A 17463-nucleotide genomic window follows, 5' to 3' on the forward strand; every position below is an offset into this window, starting at 1 on the left:
TGTAGCTAGAAGCACAACGCCCGCAGCGGCGAGGCGTGAGAACGGCGAAGGAGGTACACGAACTCTCCAGCTGGTCGAGAGTGGGTGTAAGTGATATTAATAGCAGAAGGACCAGTGTTTGACAACGGTTAGTGAGAAGGAACAGAATGGTGATATGAGTCTGGGTCTCCCAATACAGAATTTCACCATACTTACCGTTGCTAGGCTGGTGTCTAGCAGGTAGTGTGGGATACTACGGCCGCAGGATGATTCCTTAGCGGCTGGGTGAGCCTGGGGGCTGTACCGCTAAACTGGACCCTTCCCAGCCCATGGCGCGGCCGACTGAAGTAGCGGAGGGAGGCTGCGAGTGTTCGTTCTGTGAGAAATGTGTACTGAAAATTTGCAGACAAAATCACACGCTTTTGTGATCTTTCTTGGAAACGTTACCTAACAGGCCTCCAGCGGCAGACACCGGAAGTATACACTTTCACTGCTTACTTAAGCAAGCGTTCGAGTGGCCGCGGTGAATACTAAATAAGTGAAACTGAAAATACTATTTGAAAAGAGAAACCTAGCAGAATATATTTCAAACTGATGAAAGAAAATGTAAACTAATGGTGGATCATTATTATTTTCAGATACATTGTTTACTGCTCAAAATTTACCAGTTATGAATGGACTTAAGCACATAATATTAGCTTGTGTTGAACACTAGTAATTCACGTTGTAAGAGATTAAAGTCAAGCTTCTTGGTATGCTTTTCTTGGCTTGAAAAGCCGACGCGCGCGCGCGCGCACACACACACACACACACACACACACACACACACACACACACACACACACACACACACACACACAAACACACACCGGTAGCTCAACCGGTTAGAGCGCCGCGCTGCAAGGCTTCACGCCAAACAGGCGGGTGTTCGAGCCCAGCTCAGGCCGGATTCTTTCCGTTGACTTGGAGTGGTTACTGTTCCCCCTTGAGCAAGGGGATGGAGTGTGTGGTGTGTGAGGTCCTGGCAGTACCCAGAGATCGACGATAATGAGCCTCAAAAACTCAATTTCTCCACCTATCAACTCGACACAATCTTCCAAACACCTATCCCCTATTCTTCGACAACACTCAGCTGTCACCGTCTTCAACACTAAACATCCTCGGTCTATCCTTAACTCAAAATCTCAACTGGAAACTTCATATCTCCTCTCTCGCTAAATCAGCTTCCTCGAGGTTGGGCGTTCTGTATCGTCTCCTCCAGTTCTTCTCCCCCGCGCAGTTGCTATCCATATACAGGGGCCTTGTCCGCCCTCGTATGGAGTATGCATCTCACGTGTGGGGGGGCTCCACTCACACAGCTCTTCTGGACAGAGTGAAGTCTAAGGCTCTTCGTCTCATCAGCTCTCCTCCTCCTACTGATAGTCTTCTACCTCTTAAATTCCGCCGCGATGTTGCCTCTCTTTGTATCTTCTATCGATATTTCCACGCTGACTGCTCTTCGGAACTTGCTAACTGCATGCCTCCCCCCCTCCCGCGGCCCCGCTGCACACGACTTTCTACTCATGCTCATCCCTATACTGTCCAAACCCCTTATGCAAGAGTTAACCAGCATCTTCACTCTTTCATCCCTCACGCTGGTAAACTCTGGAACAATCTTCCTTCATTTGTGTTTCCTCCTGCCTACGACTTGAGCTCTTTCAAAAGGAGGGTGTCGGGGCACCTCTCCTCCCGAAGTTGACCTTTCTTTCGGCCACCTCTTTTGATTCTTTTTTTGGAGCAGCGAGTGGCGGGCTTTTTTTTTTGTTATTGTTTTCTTTTTTTGCGTGTGGCCTTGAGCTGTCTCCTTTGTTGTAAAAAAAAAAAAAAAACTTGCTCACGTCGTGCTGGCGAAAGCGAGTACAACTCGTGATCGGGCCGTGGTGGTGAATTATCACACACACACACACACACACACACACACACACACACACACACACAGTTGTTGTTTCCGTTTTCGTCGTCCTCGTATTCATCGTCGTCGTCGTCGTTGATGTAGTTAGTGTTTTTAAATCCGTTGAAAATCATGTTTTTTTCATTAATGCACGTTGTTCAAAGTTTTACAGAAAAATACCATACACAAGAAATCCGGAAAGAAGGTAATTTAGATAACAAGGAGTCATGTGGTGCTAGTGATGGATTTTACGACCTGGATGAGTAATGGAAAGCTGCACTTAATGGACTTGTTTAACTATCCAAATTACAGTCATCGGAAGGCGAGGTAAATGTGCAGGCGAGGCTAAGAACAGACTGGCACTAGGGAGGAAAGTGGCTGTGGTCGTGAAATGTCTAGTATCGCAGAGAAGAGTAAGCGTGTAGGCAGGAACTCTAAGGAGCGTTGCTACCCACCCTGTTATGAAGGCAGCGAAACGTTTCTCTGGATCATAAAACCGTGAACGAGGAAAGTGAAGAAACAAAAAAGAAAAAGAAAGTAGAAATATACATAAGATCGTGTATAATACAGGCATCGTTATAGAAGGCTACAAATATGATAAACTTTTTACATGAGCTTTGTAATGCATAAAAGTTTTCTTGAATGTCTCCTCTGATGTGACTCTTTAACAAACTGTAAAGAAAGAAATGGCATTTGTCTATTAATCTGTAAAGTTTGTGGCATAAAATGAGAGTGAATATATTTATCTTCACGTGGGAAGCTGCTAAAAAATAGACAAAGAAAACCACCGAGATGAATTATTAGGAATTATTTGGTGACTAACATGCTCGATAAACTGGACAGCCTCTTCACTTGGGCAGCGTCACGAGTCGTAATGAAGTGACGATGCGTATATCTCCCGGAAGGCGAGTTAAGGGAACGAGACACCGAGGAGGAGCTGAAGCACTGAATGACGCCTTGGAGGATCGGATGACATCTTTGAGATTCTATTAATACTTCATTGAAAGGCGACGTCTCCTTTGTCAAGCTTTCCTTTAATCTCAGGCTCCTTTGTGCATTGAAAAATATATGAACTGGAGATTTTAGGCGGGGTGTGAGAATCATTGTTATTATTATTATTGTTATTATTATTATTATTATTATTATTATTATTATTATTATTATTATTATTATTATTATTATTATTATTATTATTATTATTATTATTATTATTATTATTATTATTATTATTATTATTATTATTATTATTTTATTATTATTATTATTATTATTATTATTATTATTATTATTATTATTATTATTATTATTATTATTATTATTATTATTATTATTATTATTATTATTATAATTATTATTATTATTATTATTATTATTATTATTATTATTATTATTATTATTATTATTATTATTATTAATACATCTACTACTACTACTACTACTACTACTACTACTACTACTACTACTGCTACTACTACTACCACCTCTACTACTACTACCTCTACAACAACTACTACTACTACTACTTCTACAACCATTACTATTAATAATATTACTACTTCTATTTTTGCTACTACTTAATATCGTCGTTGTTTGTATGTTTTTTGTTTTTGTTTTTTAAATTAATGATTTGCTATCTCTGAATTTCTTTTATCGTATAATGCACTCCAATCCTCTTTGTTCAATCAAGATGGCATAACGATCAATATGTATTGTGTATTCTTTATAATGTACACATCTTCCTGCCAGTCATCGAGAGGAGGGTTAATCTATATTTAAACACTTTCCGGATCAGTATTAACAGCAGTTCCGACGTCTCGATATCATGATCTCATTTGTCTCATTCGTTTTTCATTAAGGTTCCTTCACCGAACGCGACATCCATCATCATAATTATCATCACCACTGCCACCACTGCCACTATCATTATTACCCTTACCATTATCATTACTATCTTTGTTGCCGTGTCCTCCATCATCACCATCGTCATCTTTATCATTCTTACTACCGAAACTTTCCCACGTAAAGCAAAGAAGGTGTATCACGGGAAACCGCATCACGGCGACTGGCCACTTAAAGAAGCTCGCTGGAAAACACACGAGGGCGACCAGGACCACAGGAAGTTCAGGTGATAACAAGGATTTATGCCTCGGCTCATCAACGCTAACTGAGGCTTAATGCTGGGTTACACGGCAATAACATTGTATCACGAGCTCACCAATTATCTGACCAGTCACCTCCTCAGTTCAGCGCTGCTTTCGTGGCGGACCAAAACAAATGAGATCAGATTAGTTTACTGCGGCGGAGATTATCACCCTCAGCAGCCTCTTGATGTGCCCGAATGGCTTATAAGGAAAGGAAGAGAACCAGGTAGACGTGATTGCATGAAGTCTTTGCTAGCCCTAACGTCCCAGCAGGCTGCAGCTGAATTAACTAAAAAAATGGATATATTACCTGTTGATTGGTTATTGAAGTGCCTAAATACTTTATGAAGAGATGGAGTATAACGAGAGACACACCCGTACTTATAGAGCCTCTGCCAGCACCGACATCCCAGTATCAGTGTTAGCTCAAAGAACTGAATTTGCTGCGATGATTCCTCGTTATGTCAACAAGTGAACGTTAATGTGCTCAAGTAGCTAATCAGGAGGTAAACATAACGATTTACTCACCTTCAGCTAGAGCCATTACTACCCTCAACATTCCATTAGCTGCATTAAACAGCTAATTGATATGGTTTCTACTGATCGGTTATTGAAGTGCCCAAAATAGCTGATCAGGAAGGGAACATGACCAGATACTTGCCCCTGGAAGACCCCAACATCCCAGCGCCTGTCTTAACTCAAAGAAGAAATGGGGCACCTGTTAATGGGTTGTGTCAGGTGTGAGTCATCGTTCACCCATCAGCTTTTCTAACGGACCTCAAATGGCTAATCAATCAACACGCAGCTGGCTTTATGCATGATTCCAGAGAACAATCAGTCAGTATACGACCTTAGACCTCAAACCGAACCCCAGACAGTATATTGTAGATAGGCATGGCGAGTTCCCAGGTCGAGCCCCTCACTCGTAGCACATAACTCAGGGGACCAGAGAAAGTTCAGAGGAATGGCCGTTGAAAGTGGAAGACAACAAGACGCCGCCCGCCGCACATTCACCTCCATTCACTAACATATATATATATATATATATATATATATATATATATATATATATATATATATATATATATATATATATATATATATATATATATATTTTTTTTTTTATTTATTTATTTATTTATTTATTTATTTATTTTTTTTTTCGGTGGAGGATTATCTCCGAACCTGACAAGGTTTAGAAAGTAGCAACAACTAATGCGTGAGAAAAGTCAGACCCTCGTACCGGACACATGGTTATTAATGAAGGTGTATGTCTAAGGTGCGGCGTGGGGGGTGGGGGGATGGGGGGGAGTGTTGGTGACGTATTGCAAAGAGGGGAAGGATCGAGGCTGGGAAGGTGTTGGTAGAGGGGGCCAGTGAAGGGTTGACGGGACTTACGTGTGGTGTTGGTTTGTCATTCCCCCCTTACCCTCCTTCTCCCCCTATCCCTTCACCCTATTCACACCACACGACTCCTTGTTTATGGTTAGCCTTCAGGATGTTAGCATGGAGGGGGGGTTAGAGAGAGAGAGAGAGAGAGAGAGAGAGAGAGAGAATGTGTTTTATGTGTGTGTGTGTGTGTGTGTGTGTGTGTGTGTGTGTGTGTGTGTGTGTGTGTGTATGTGTGTGTGTGTGTGTGTGTGTGTGTGTGTGTGTGTGTAAGACAGTTCACACACACACAAACACACGTAATTTCCATGTAATTCTGTCCTGGCGGCCAATTTATGAGGTGTTCTTTCGAGCGAGATATAAACTTGGCGTGAAAAGAAAAAAGGAAAATACTGCGTCGTTTGCGGTCAACCTGAATAATGGTTAGGGATGATCGATGTTACGAGAGAGAGAGAGAGAGAGAGAGAGAGAGAGAGAGAGAGAGAGAGAGAGAGAGAGAGAGAGAGAGAGAGAGAGAGAGAGAGAGAGAGAGAGAGAGAGAGAAACTACCGCTAATTTTCCACGTCCATCATGATTTTTTTTACGGCCGCGGTGGTCAGGTGAACACATGGGACTTTATTGGCTGTTCACGACCTGTAGTGGTATCCCAGATTTGTACAACATTGTGGTTACTCATGGGTTACTAATTCCCGTTGTTGATGATGTGGAAAGAAAACATCGGAAGGAATGGAAGTGCCAAGGCGCCTCTGGGACGATATTTGATTATTCTATGTAGGTAATGAGAGAATTTGGAAACCTTTTGCGTCACATGTGTATTGGGGGACTTCTGAACAGGCAGCTTATGGTGTCCACACTCCTCCCTTTCTACCTGTTTTGTCTCCTATAATAATAATAGTTTCTCTTTTCTCTATGGAAGGGAATATTAAGACACCTCATTTATTATTGTTTTTAGGGGAGGAGCATCTCTTGTTATAGGGGCAGTATGATTTAGGAATCCATATATTTTCGTCTTTCGCTTACTCCGTCTTCTTAACCTTACACAAAAACAAACATCGGACAAATACGATATCCCATTTCCGATCAACGTGGTCTTCTTAAATACGATATCCCCGCTGGTTATGATTTGTTCCTCGTGTTGCAGCTGTGTTGAAGGCGTCAGTGGCTGGGTTCGCTTGTGTGGGTGAAGGTTTCGTGTTCATTTCAGTCGCGGTTTTGGTGGTAGTGTTGAAGGCAGGGGTTGACGGTAGTGACTGCTTTGTAAGGAGGTCTGGTTTCTGCTGTGTGGGGCGGCGAGGGGGGAGAGGGAGAGAGTTGTTGAGGAGGGTGGGGACTGGTGGAGTGAAGGGAAGTGGTGGTCGTGCTGGTAGTGGTGAGAAATGGAAGTGGTGGTGGCTTGTAAAGGAAGGAAGGAAGGAAGGAAGAGGAGGAGGACGCAGAGGAAGAGGTTTGCTCGTCAAAACATGAGGTGCATAGTGAGGAGTAAGACTGGAGTAAGGATGTCGTGTAAAGAGCGAAGTGTGGGAAGGAAAGTGCTGAGGAAGTGAGGAAGATTAGAAGGGGAGAAAAGTAAGAAAAGGAGGCAAGTATAAGGGAAGACAAGAAGTATATAGATATAGATACGGTGAAAGGGGTTGAAGCAAAGGTGAAGAAAGGAAGGCTTGTGGGTGGGAGTGTGGGTGTCTAGGGGCTGTAGCGGTAGAAGGACGTGGTTGCCTTGTATGGGAAGGAGTGCCGCGGATGTACACGTATGCAGGGGGAGGTGAGGAATTGGGAATGAGAGGTGCCAAGCGCTGACAAATACGGGGTGTTTAGAAGGTAGCCGTAACAGTTCCACAGAGATGACGAAACGGGGAATACTACGACTTACACTGTCCGTTCAGCGTGGGTGTGGAAGGGGTGCCTAGGAGTCGAACTGAGGGTGTAAGTGAATAGCCTGTGTAGTGTTTGCGAAGGGGAATACGTAAGAGGTGAGAAAAGACAACACTTACGTAACCTTAGCGTGTTGAGGATGAATTTATGGGAGAGGAGGAGATGAGTAATGGTGATGATGAAGCGGGAGACGGTGAGTGACGAATATGATGACGATGAGAATGAGGCTGAAAAAGGTGATGTAGAGGAGGATAAGGATGTGAGAATATGATGAGGATGGAGAGATTAGGAATGATAAAAGTGATAATAATAATAATAATAATAATAATAATAGCAACAATAATGATTACAATATTAATGTTTATATAAGGTGAATGGGATGATGACAAGAACGAAGAAGAAAAAGAAGTGAAAAGAAATAATACAAATAAGGGAATTTGAATGAAAAAAAAATGAAGAGGAAGAACAGACGAACGAAGTATAGGAGAAGTTGGCGGAGATGGACGAAGAGGGAAGGGATAAGTAGACATGTGGAAAAGGAGAAAAAAAAAACGATGACGAAGAAGATGGAGAAGGAGGAACAGGAGGAGAAGGAAGAGGAGCGTTGCAGTTGGAGGCAGGCTCAGGGGCGTTGACTGCTGCGGGGGCTATTTAAGAAAGTTTATGGGTGTGGTGGGAGCTGCCTTGCCTTTCCCACCTCCTCCCTTACTCAATTAGCGCTGCTTTCCACCTTTTCCTTTTCAACGAATCAATTCCTCTCTGAAATTCTCTCTTTTTCTTCTCTTCCCTCACTCTTCATTCAGTTTTCCTCTTTCTGTGTTGCCTTTTCCTCTTAACTTTTTTTTCTTCCAAATATCTACGTAAGACCAGAGATCTCTTACCATCTCGCTAATCCTTTCTGAAATTCTCCCTTTTACTTCTCTTTCCTTGCTCTCTTTCAGTTTTCCTCTCCCTGGCTTGCCGTTTCTTCTTAACTTCCTCTACTTCTCTCAACAAATCTCTACGTAAGACCAGAGTCCTTAGAGCATCTTCTCGCCTCCGGTACTGTGCACATCCGGTCATCAGTGTCAGAGAAGATAGAGACGTATTCACTTAGTGTGTGAGCAGATCACTTTCGTATTGTCCGCGGGCGCCTGGGGAAGGGGTCTCGCCGTTGTCAGGTGTGCAGCGAATCTGTCAGGTGTTCTAGCGGTAGGGAGGCAAGGGGTGGGCGGTGGGTGGTGGAGAGAGGATGATGGTGGGCGGGGGTGGTCTGGGCTGGGCTGGGTGAGTCTAAAAGAGAAGGCGGAGGAGGCCTGAACGGTTTTTGGCGCACTGGAAAATTTAGGAAAGAATGATGTGGTATTTTTTTGTCTTGAGTGTTTTTCTTTCTTTCATTCTTTTCTTTCTTTTTCCTTTTCTTTCTTTCCTTCCTCCTTTCTTTCTTTGTTTCCTTCATTGATTCATTCAGTTATTTCTTCTCATGCGCGAGCACACACACACACACACACACACACACACACACACACACACACACACACACACACACACACACACACACACACACACACACACACACACACACACACATACACACACACACACACACACACACACGCAACCACAAGAGAAAGAAAGAGAGAGGGGGGGGGTGAGGGGGGGACTTTGTTTATCCGTCTCCATCTCGAAAGCGCTTCAAATTTCCAAGGTCTAGCATACACACTTTTACATTTCAGTTTACACAGTTAAACATGATTTAGAAACATCAAAACGTTCTAAACTTAAAAATATATTTCTTACTCCCTTGTTGATTTTTTTTTCTTACGCCACAGTCCTTCTGCAATACCTACACGCATATTTACCGAGGAAAGGTTGAAGCGAAATATTTGTTAGGCTTGAGTGGTTTATGAGGACCACTAGATTCTTTTACGCAACTGTGGAAATGCGTGAAAGTGAGGCGTATAAGTGTTGGTGTGATTCCTGTCCCGCGAGACTTAGGACGTGTATGCGTGGTGGGTTTGTGAACTACTCTGGCAATGAGAGTTTAGAACGAATGTAGTTTATGTTTACTAAATGATATGCCCCTATAACAATCATGTGAGTTTTGTTTTCATATTATTTTTTGCTCTTTTGTTTTCATTTATCATTTTTTTGCTTCTCAGTGTCTTGCTTCATTCGTTAGTGTGTTCTTCATTTTTTCCTTCATCTTCTTCTTCTTCTTCTTCTTCATTTTCTTCTTCCTTTTCTTCCTTCTCTTCTAGTCGATTTCCGTTGCTGTATAGACTTTGTAACAATAGCCCTTGAAGAAGACGTTTTCATTTTGCTGAGTAATTTTCACTCTCCCTATTCCTCCTCCTCCTCCTCCTTCTCCATGTGTCTCCGAGTCTTCTGTTTGTCTCCTATTGTGCCTGGACGCGCACAGACTGAGGTACATGATGAGGACGAATGATCGGAGCAGCATATGTCAGGGCGATGTGTTGATGAATGCAGCTCCATCATCTGAGTTTTCTTCTTTCTTCCTCATTAATCTTTTCGTTTCCTCCTTCCTTCTCGTCTTTTTTTTCATCCTTCCACCTTGTTCTCTTTGTCTTTTTTGTCCTTTTCCTCCTCTTCCTTCCATCTTCCTCCTCCTCCTCCTCCTCCTCCTCTTTCCCACTCCCGCTCGTCCTTCTCTTCCTTCCATCTTCCTCTTCCTCCTCCTCCTCCTCCTCTTTCCCACTCCCGCTCGTCCTTCTCTTGCATTGAGCTCGAAAAATATAATGTAGTCTCCAGTTTAAAAAGAAAATGTCAGTGTGTGTGTGTGTGTGTGTGTGTGTGTGTGTGTGTGTGTGTGTGCGCGCGCGCTAGGTTATATAAACACCCAGTCATCCAAGATAAATAATCGTCAGAATAACCCCGCAAAACACAAGCTAGGACGATCATGCAGCGCTGGCTAAGCTCCTCTTTATAAATACCTCCCGCAGGCCACGAGGCAAAAAGTGCGAGAAGCGTCAAATCTAACCACTCTTAGTTTTTTTCCTCCACCATCCCTCTCCGCCACGCCCAACCTGATGAGCCTCGTGGACGGGTAAAGCCAGGGAACAAACCTTGAGTGTCTGCGCGTAGGAAAACAAACATTACTCGACCAGCGCCTGTTGAACACCTGCCAACATGGACGGTGCGACAAGGATGTGTTTTATCTGGGGAGTGTTTTTTGGTAACGCTCCGTCGTCACTTTAGGGTACTTTTCTAGATAAAAGAAGCCCTTGCAGCCTCTTCCTCCTCGGTTTTGTTGTGTAGGATGATACGTAGGATGCTGGGTAGGGTGTCCTCAGGTCGCTTAGTTCCATGCATTAGATAATGTCCCGTCGCTGTTTACTTTTAATATAGACAAAGTTTACGCTGCTGCTTCTTCCTCGTTTTTGTTGCCGTGAAGGATCTTTGATATAATACCTTGGGGTAGCTCAGTTCCTCGTTCCTTTAAGGGGCTATTACACTGGGCGAATTTTCCGTGGATCTTCAGTCAATCCACGATTTCCGCTAGCGTGGTCCTCATATGTTTCTTGTTATTGCTGCTGATGATGATGGTGAGTAAAACCGTCGCCCTTCGGTGAAATCTACCCTAGCTCTGAAAGATCGTGGACACGTCAGAAAACCACGGAAATATGAGAACCACCCCAGCGGAAATCGTGGTTTGACTGAAGATCCACGGAAAATTTGGCCAGTGTAATAGCCCCTTTAGCAGTTTAGCCACTTACCCGTGAAAAGTCTTCCCCGCCGCACCACCTGGCCGCCTCTCCCGAGACCTTACCTGTCCGGCGCGTGGGGGCTGGCGGGGGGCGTAGGCAACACGCAGACAGGTGGAGTGAACAGTTTCGTGTGCGATGTGAAATACCTGCCAACACCTCGTCTGTCATATTATAAAACAACAGTATTAGTTAATTGGTATACAGAATTGTGAGCAAGTTTCGTTGTCTGGTGTGGAACAGGAGTGAAAGCTGTTAAAAGATCGCCGCGACAGCAGAACATGTTGTAGAGAAGTTTTTGTTCTCTGTAACAAGGTCCGAGTAGAATGTGCCCCTTCCCAAGGACTCTTCCTCTCCCTTTTCCTCCCTCCCTCCCCCCTTGCACTTCCTCCTTCCCTCCCCCCTTATACTTCTTCCCTCCCTCCCCGATTTTACTTCCTCCCTCCCTACCTCCCTTCCTCCTTCACCCCCTCCCTAGCTGCCTTGAGTGGCCTTGTGGATGGCGTAGAGAGGGCGCGGCGCGAGGATGGGGCAGGAAGGTGAGCAGCTGGTCGAATAGCAGACAGACGAATCCTTCTCTTCCTTAATTATCTAAGTGAAACTTATTCCAACCTGTGTCTAGCTGGGCAGACCTGTGCGACGACCAAAATTATTGAACTAAGTCAAGGTTTTTCTGTTTTGCGTTGTTGGGAACTGCGCTGAGAATGATTTGTTTTCTTTCAAAGTCTCAATCCCATGAATAATTTGGTCCCGCCAATTAATTTTACATTCAATTGTAACGGTACCCAACAGCTTCAGGTTAGTTATGGCGGCATCGCATCCACACCGAAGAGGTTACTTCTTTCTGTTCCAAACAAATGAGCAAAATCGCGTCTGCTGGCCAGCCTCCTTGCCCCTTGTCGCGATCTGGCACGCAGCTAAAGAGGCCTGTCAGGGTGCAGTGCCCAAACCTGCTTCTCCGACCTTTCCCCTCCTGACACGAGGGTTTGTTTTTGTGTATTTGTTGAGTCCACGACCAACAAAGCGGGTGAAGAGGGTCAGGAAACTTGTGAATGATTGACAATTGGTTGGTCAGCTTTCTCGTCGAAATTTAATCAGGTAGGATCGCTAATGGAATCGCGAAAGTGTTTTCTTCTGAGTATGATGCAGATAGAAACGAACGGCCGGTATAGCAATACATAAGTATCCACTTTCTTACTTTGCCAGCGTCAGCCACTCTCAGGCGGCCTGATCCACTGTGACACCAAATATGGGAAATGGTGGTCAGCTGCGGCGTCAGACTGAACCATTATATTTCGCTTGAGTGACCAGGAACTTATTTATCCTGCATATTATGCGTTACAGTATAAGATGTTTCCCTCGGAGTAGTCTACGATGAAAGCTATTTGTATATCAGAATTCCATTTCATAAAGTTGGCATTGGTGGTGTGGAGGCTCGTGCCGAGTCGCTATTTTAGGATGTAAAGACATTTTCAGGTCAGTCTTGCTCAAATTGCCTCCCCGCTGCCTCAACTGACCTGGTGAGAGGACCCGAGACCCAAGGCCGCCAGGTTCACCCTTACTCACCACCCGGCGCCCTGATCTTGCCTAATGGACGCGAAACGACCAACAAATTATAACATGCACCGAGATGAGAGCGATCAAAACAAAAGATAAAGGAACGTAAAGACAGTGCTGTGAAAGGTCAGAATTAAGTAGTATTTGTTTCTTAGGCGTCGCTAGACCAAACAAAAAGGCTAATGTGTTTCTCCTGCTGAGTCAACCGTTGGCCAGGGCTCGGGAAGGTTAGTGTCTCATCAGTGGCCTCGCTCACGTGCCGCCAAGAAACATTCACCTCGTCAATAAAGCAAATCAAAGCATCCTGTCTTGTGTACAGCATCACATCCATGTAAAGATATTGCTGCTGCGTCTTGCTTTTTTGCTGTTTAGTACGAGCTTGCGAGTCTTCTGCAGTCTGTTGTTTTTTGCCGCTTAGTCTGGACTGGCAAGTCTTCATTAGAATCCGTGTTCAGAAGCTTCGCTTATGCCTTCGACAAGCGGTGATGCGATGCTGCGTAGGCCTAGAATAAGTAGATTCGCCTAATAATGTAAACTTAACTTTCGTATATGAAAAGCCCAAAAGCTATGATCTTGCGTCCTCCTTGAGAAATGCCGGTTATGATCTTCAGACTTGTTGACTAATTTTCTTGTTAAAAAGGGCGGGGTGGCATTGTACTCGGCAAAGCTGTATTATGGTGTAAACCACTGCACCGCACCCCCTGATGATGACGATGATGCATTGATGATGATTGTGGTAGTGATGGCGGTGGTGATCATGTGTGTGTGAGGTAAGATAGATAGACAAATAGATATATAGATATGTATAGAAAGAGTTCGTCATGAAATCTTGCAAAAAATGTCCGTAACTCTGATAAGAAACAAGCCTTGGCGAGTCGAGCCTCAACAGTGTTACCAAAACGAAGGTAGTTTACGGCACGAACGCTGCCAAGGTTGAGTAACAGGTCGTGTAAGAAGGACAGCCTGGCCTTCCTGGGCGATCATTGCAACATTTACGTGTCTCGAATCCGAAAAAAAGGAAGATGAATGTGTTTACTGTCCTTTCCAAAGCCAAGATCATAGTCATATCTTGAAGGCGACAAATAGCCCGATGATAACTAAGCCGAATGACACACCTTCCCTTGCTTCAAAATTATCGCTTTCACATGTTGAAATTCTGTAACTTGGCCAGACTCGGCACTGTTTACTGATGGCAGCCGGAGGGTAGTTGATCTGAGTGACCCGCCGCTGGCCATGCTCAATCTTATCATTATGTCTGTGATTCATTCGTGTAAAAATGCATTCTGAGTTCACATATTGCTTTATTTTGCAACGAATAACGATAATTCCTCTGTAGTAATGGCGTATTTTTGCGTTAGGAATTGCAGTCATTATGCGTTGGCTTGGAATATACGCAGAGTGAAGTGAGCCATTGTTACATCACCAGCTGAGGAGTATCGAGGCACATACAAGCCTCCAACTTTCTCTCCCTGACGCACGCCTTGATGGGAGGCCCGGCAAGGGGAGTTGTTGCCCCGATTACCTGGCGACACGGCTCGGAGGGAGGGCGGGGCAGCTCTCTGTGGAGGACGTGGTGTGCCGTGGTGTTTGGAGGTGTAGCAGTGACGGCGGGGCAGGACTATTTAAGCTGTCAAACCAAGGTGAATCTTAATACGACAAAAACCCAGGTGCCAAGTAAGGGATCTCCAACCATATCAAGCTATCATCAATTAAAAACATTCGATAGGAAAGGACTAAAATAAATGCGATTGGAATTGATTAAACATGCCCCGTAAATTGCGACAAAAAACACATATGGTAGGAAAAGGATCTTCGACCATAGTCAAATAGAATCAGGTAAAAAAAAGCGATAACGAATGGAAGAGTATACCGAGCTGGGCTTAATTGGTAACCTTTTTATTTTAGTAAGGACAAAAAAAGATGTATATGAATGAATGTGTGAGAAAGGTAGGGTATAGTCTAAAGGCGAGGGGGGGCGGGGAGGAAAGGGGCGCCAGACTGACACACGCTCTCCCTGGCAAAGGTCACTGCAGCCTCTTTATTAGGAAGGGAGCTAGGCGCGGCACACACACACACACACACACACACACACACACACACACACACACACACACACACACACACACACATTATTGTAAGAAAATTAACACCCCGACACGCAACATCATGCATTACATAAAACCACACAACATACTAAACCGCATACCAGCTCACTGCAGCGTACCCTGTCACACTGTAAACCTAGAACACCACTACCATACCATACCTACAATACCACTACAATGCCAGTAACTTAATATGTCATTACAGCACTGCGTTATGTTTGGGGCTTCCTAGACTCAAAGCCTGGCACAGCATCTGGTTATGTAACATTCCACATCATTAACATACACACGTAGTAACACAAAATGGGACTCCTATCCATGTAACAATGCAAAACCAACAAGAATTCTAAAATCCTTCTTCATGTCCCGTTCATTTCATCATTATTAAGTCATATTAAGTTTTATTTACCTTCATTGATAACATCTTTAGCTACTATTAATAAAAATACTCGTTTTACATTAAAAAAGTCTTATGAAAGCGGCAAAAAATGTAAAGGTGTATCATTTACGCAACAACCGAGTCTGTGATTAATGTGGTCTGGCGAGCGGTGTCGTGTAGCGCAGGACATACCGACAAGGGATGTATTGTGTGTCTACAGCACGGATAAAAAACTGCCAGACGTGAATGTTAGGGCCTCAGAGTCTGCGGTGGGCTGGGGCGTGGCGCGTATGGGCCAACCGTGGACTCAGGCGACGCAGGAAATGAGCCTATGTCGTGACGCACTGCCTCGCCCTCCGCCAGCTTACAGGTCAGCTAACTCCTGCACGGCGCTTTCTTCCTTGCACCAGAAGCGTGACTTTCGCAACGCTCACCTGCAACATGCTCGTAATACCTGATGCCAGTCAGTCCACGGTATTGTCAGTCACAGAGATCATTTCATATTCGTGTACGGAGGAAGTTACGCCAGCTGCTCACGTTTCCTTACGATTCCTAACGATTGGTATTATGAAAATCTTAAGTCGATTAGTAAGTGTGTGTTAGAGGGGGGAGGGCAGTATGAAGTAGACCGAGAAAGAATGTGATGGCTGTAGTATATCGTAGTATGGTGATATTTTACCACGCAATACTGGGGGGAGAAAAACGTCAAATGGAGGCATGTTAGAACGAAGAATACGTCCACTCGAGAGCTTGTGAGGGAAAATGATCTCATATACGTGACTGCAGCTTCTTATTAGGCTCAGATTTCCTCGCGAGAGACATAAAGTAAACTACAAACGCGTGGATGAAAGAGTTGGTGGAGCGCTAACGTGTGACAGGAAGACCACACTTAGGATTAGGTAGAGTGAATCAGTGGTAATTCAATTTGTTTATGGTGGACAGAGAGAGAGAGAGAGAGAGAGAGAGAGAGAGAGAGAGAGAGAGAGATCAGACAAACAGACAAACAGACAGACATACACAAAAGCTTAGACACACTCATATGAAAAGAAACGAACAAAAAAATAGAAACACAGGTATCTCTTTATCTTTCATTTTCACACCGAGCCCACACACCTTCAGCCGCTCCTCCTCGTGCTTACCTTCTTCCCCTCCCTCCCACAGAGTCTGACCCTCGCCTACGGGTGGCCTTGGTCCTAGCAGCCTCGGAGCGCCTTCTGGGCCGGCGGCTGAGGTGCTTGGATGAGGTGTACGGCCAGCACATGCGTCGGCTCTCCTCTGTCACCCACGCCGAGCAGCAGGTCCTCTTCGACAGCTTGAAGCCCATCATCACCCTCTCTGAACAGCTCCTTGCCTCGGTGGGTATCGCTGTATATGTGGGTTGCCTCGGTGGGTATCGCTGTATATGTGGGTTGCCTCGGTGGGTATCGCTGTATATGTGGGTTGCCTCGGTGGGTATCGCTGTATATGTGGGTGTATTTCTCTATCTTTCCCTTTCATTCAAACTTCGTGACACCCAGGTCGGTATTCTCAGACGCTTCCGCTTTGCTTTCTTTTCTTTTTTACAGTAAAGGAAGCAGCTCAAAAGAAAAAAAAGAATAAAACTTAAAACTCGTTAAGCATTACTCCTATAAAAGAAAATAGAAATGAGTGACCAGAAGAGAGGCCAATATCGGATGGAGAGGCGTCCTGATACTACTCTCACATTAACTATTTCCAAAGACAAAAAAGGGGGTCAATCGGGTTCTCATGAGTGCTTATTTCACGTTCAGGGTACAGAAGCTTTCTCAGACTACCACCAGGGTCATAAAACTACCCTTGAAATGTCCCTCAATTCCTACGAAAGAACGTCTTGTCAAATATGTGTGCCCGGGCGCCGAAATGTTGAAGACTATGTCCCCTACACTTATTCTTATGTCACTTACTCAGACAACTAACTACCTTCCTCACTCACACTCACGCCACTCTCACCCATCCCTTCCCTTAGTCCCTTCCCTCACGTCCATCTTCCCTCACTCGCCTCCACACCCACATTCAAGTAACTGTCATTGTGCTTAAGAAACTCTTTGTGTCTCTCAACGTGATAAATTTTCCCCAACTTCAGACTGTCATAGTATTTTTTTTTTATATGCGTCTTTACACGAAATATTCATGTCGCGTAAATATGTTTTGGGGAAAGTTTTCTCTCGGTGGTTAGGGTTAATCCGGCCCGTCCCTGTATATGTGAGAGGGCGACAGTTTATTCGTGTATAGAGGCATGGCGACATTTACATACACACCACCTCCTCCTTCTCCCTTCACCCCGGGACTATGTGTGTCGAGGCGGCAGGACTACGGTTGTGAAAGTGTCCTCTTTCTCTCCTACCCCTAACCCTTTTTCTCTCTTGCTCGCACTCGCAAACACACACACACA

General features: G+C 44.4%; 1 protein-coding gene and 1 long non-coding RNA gene across 3 annotated transcripts in view; one reads left to right on the forward strand and one right to left on the reverse strand.

Moving 5' to 3' along the window:
* The window catches only part of LOC127007107 (uncharacterized), a 65201-nt gene extending 64618 nt beyond the window's left edge, over positions 1 to 583 (reverse strand). Inside the window, exon 1 of the long non-coding RNA XR_007760072.1 lies at positions 196 to 583. This is a non-coding gene — a long non-coding RNA (uncharacterized LOC127007107). The remainder of the gene's footprint in view (positions 1 to 195) is intronic.
* The window catches only part of LOC127007104 (uncharacterized), an 88188-nt gene that overhangs the window by 44994 nt on the left and 25731 nt on the right, over positions 1 to 17463 (forward strand). For both annotated transcript variants that reach the window (XM_050877715.1, XM_050877714.1), the window contains one exon: positions 16215 to 16408. In XM_050877715.1, the coding sequence (XP_050733672.1) occupies positions 16215 to 16408 (194 nt within the window). The remainder of the gene's footprint in view (positions 1 to 16214; positions 16409 to 17463) is intronic.

Source organism: Eriocheir sinensis, chromosome 34 (assembly GCF_024679095.1).
Source record: "Eriocheir sinensis breed Jianghai 21 chromosome 34, ASM2467909v1, whole genome shotgun sequence".
NCBI classification, from domain to species: domain Eukaryota; kingdom Metazoa; phylum Arthropoda; class Malacostraca; order Decapoda; family Varunidae; genus Eriocheir; species Eriocheir sinensis.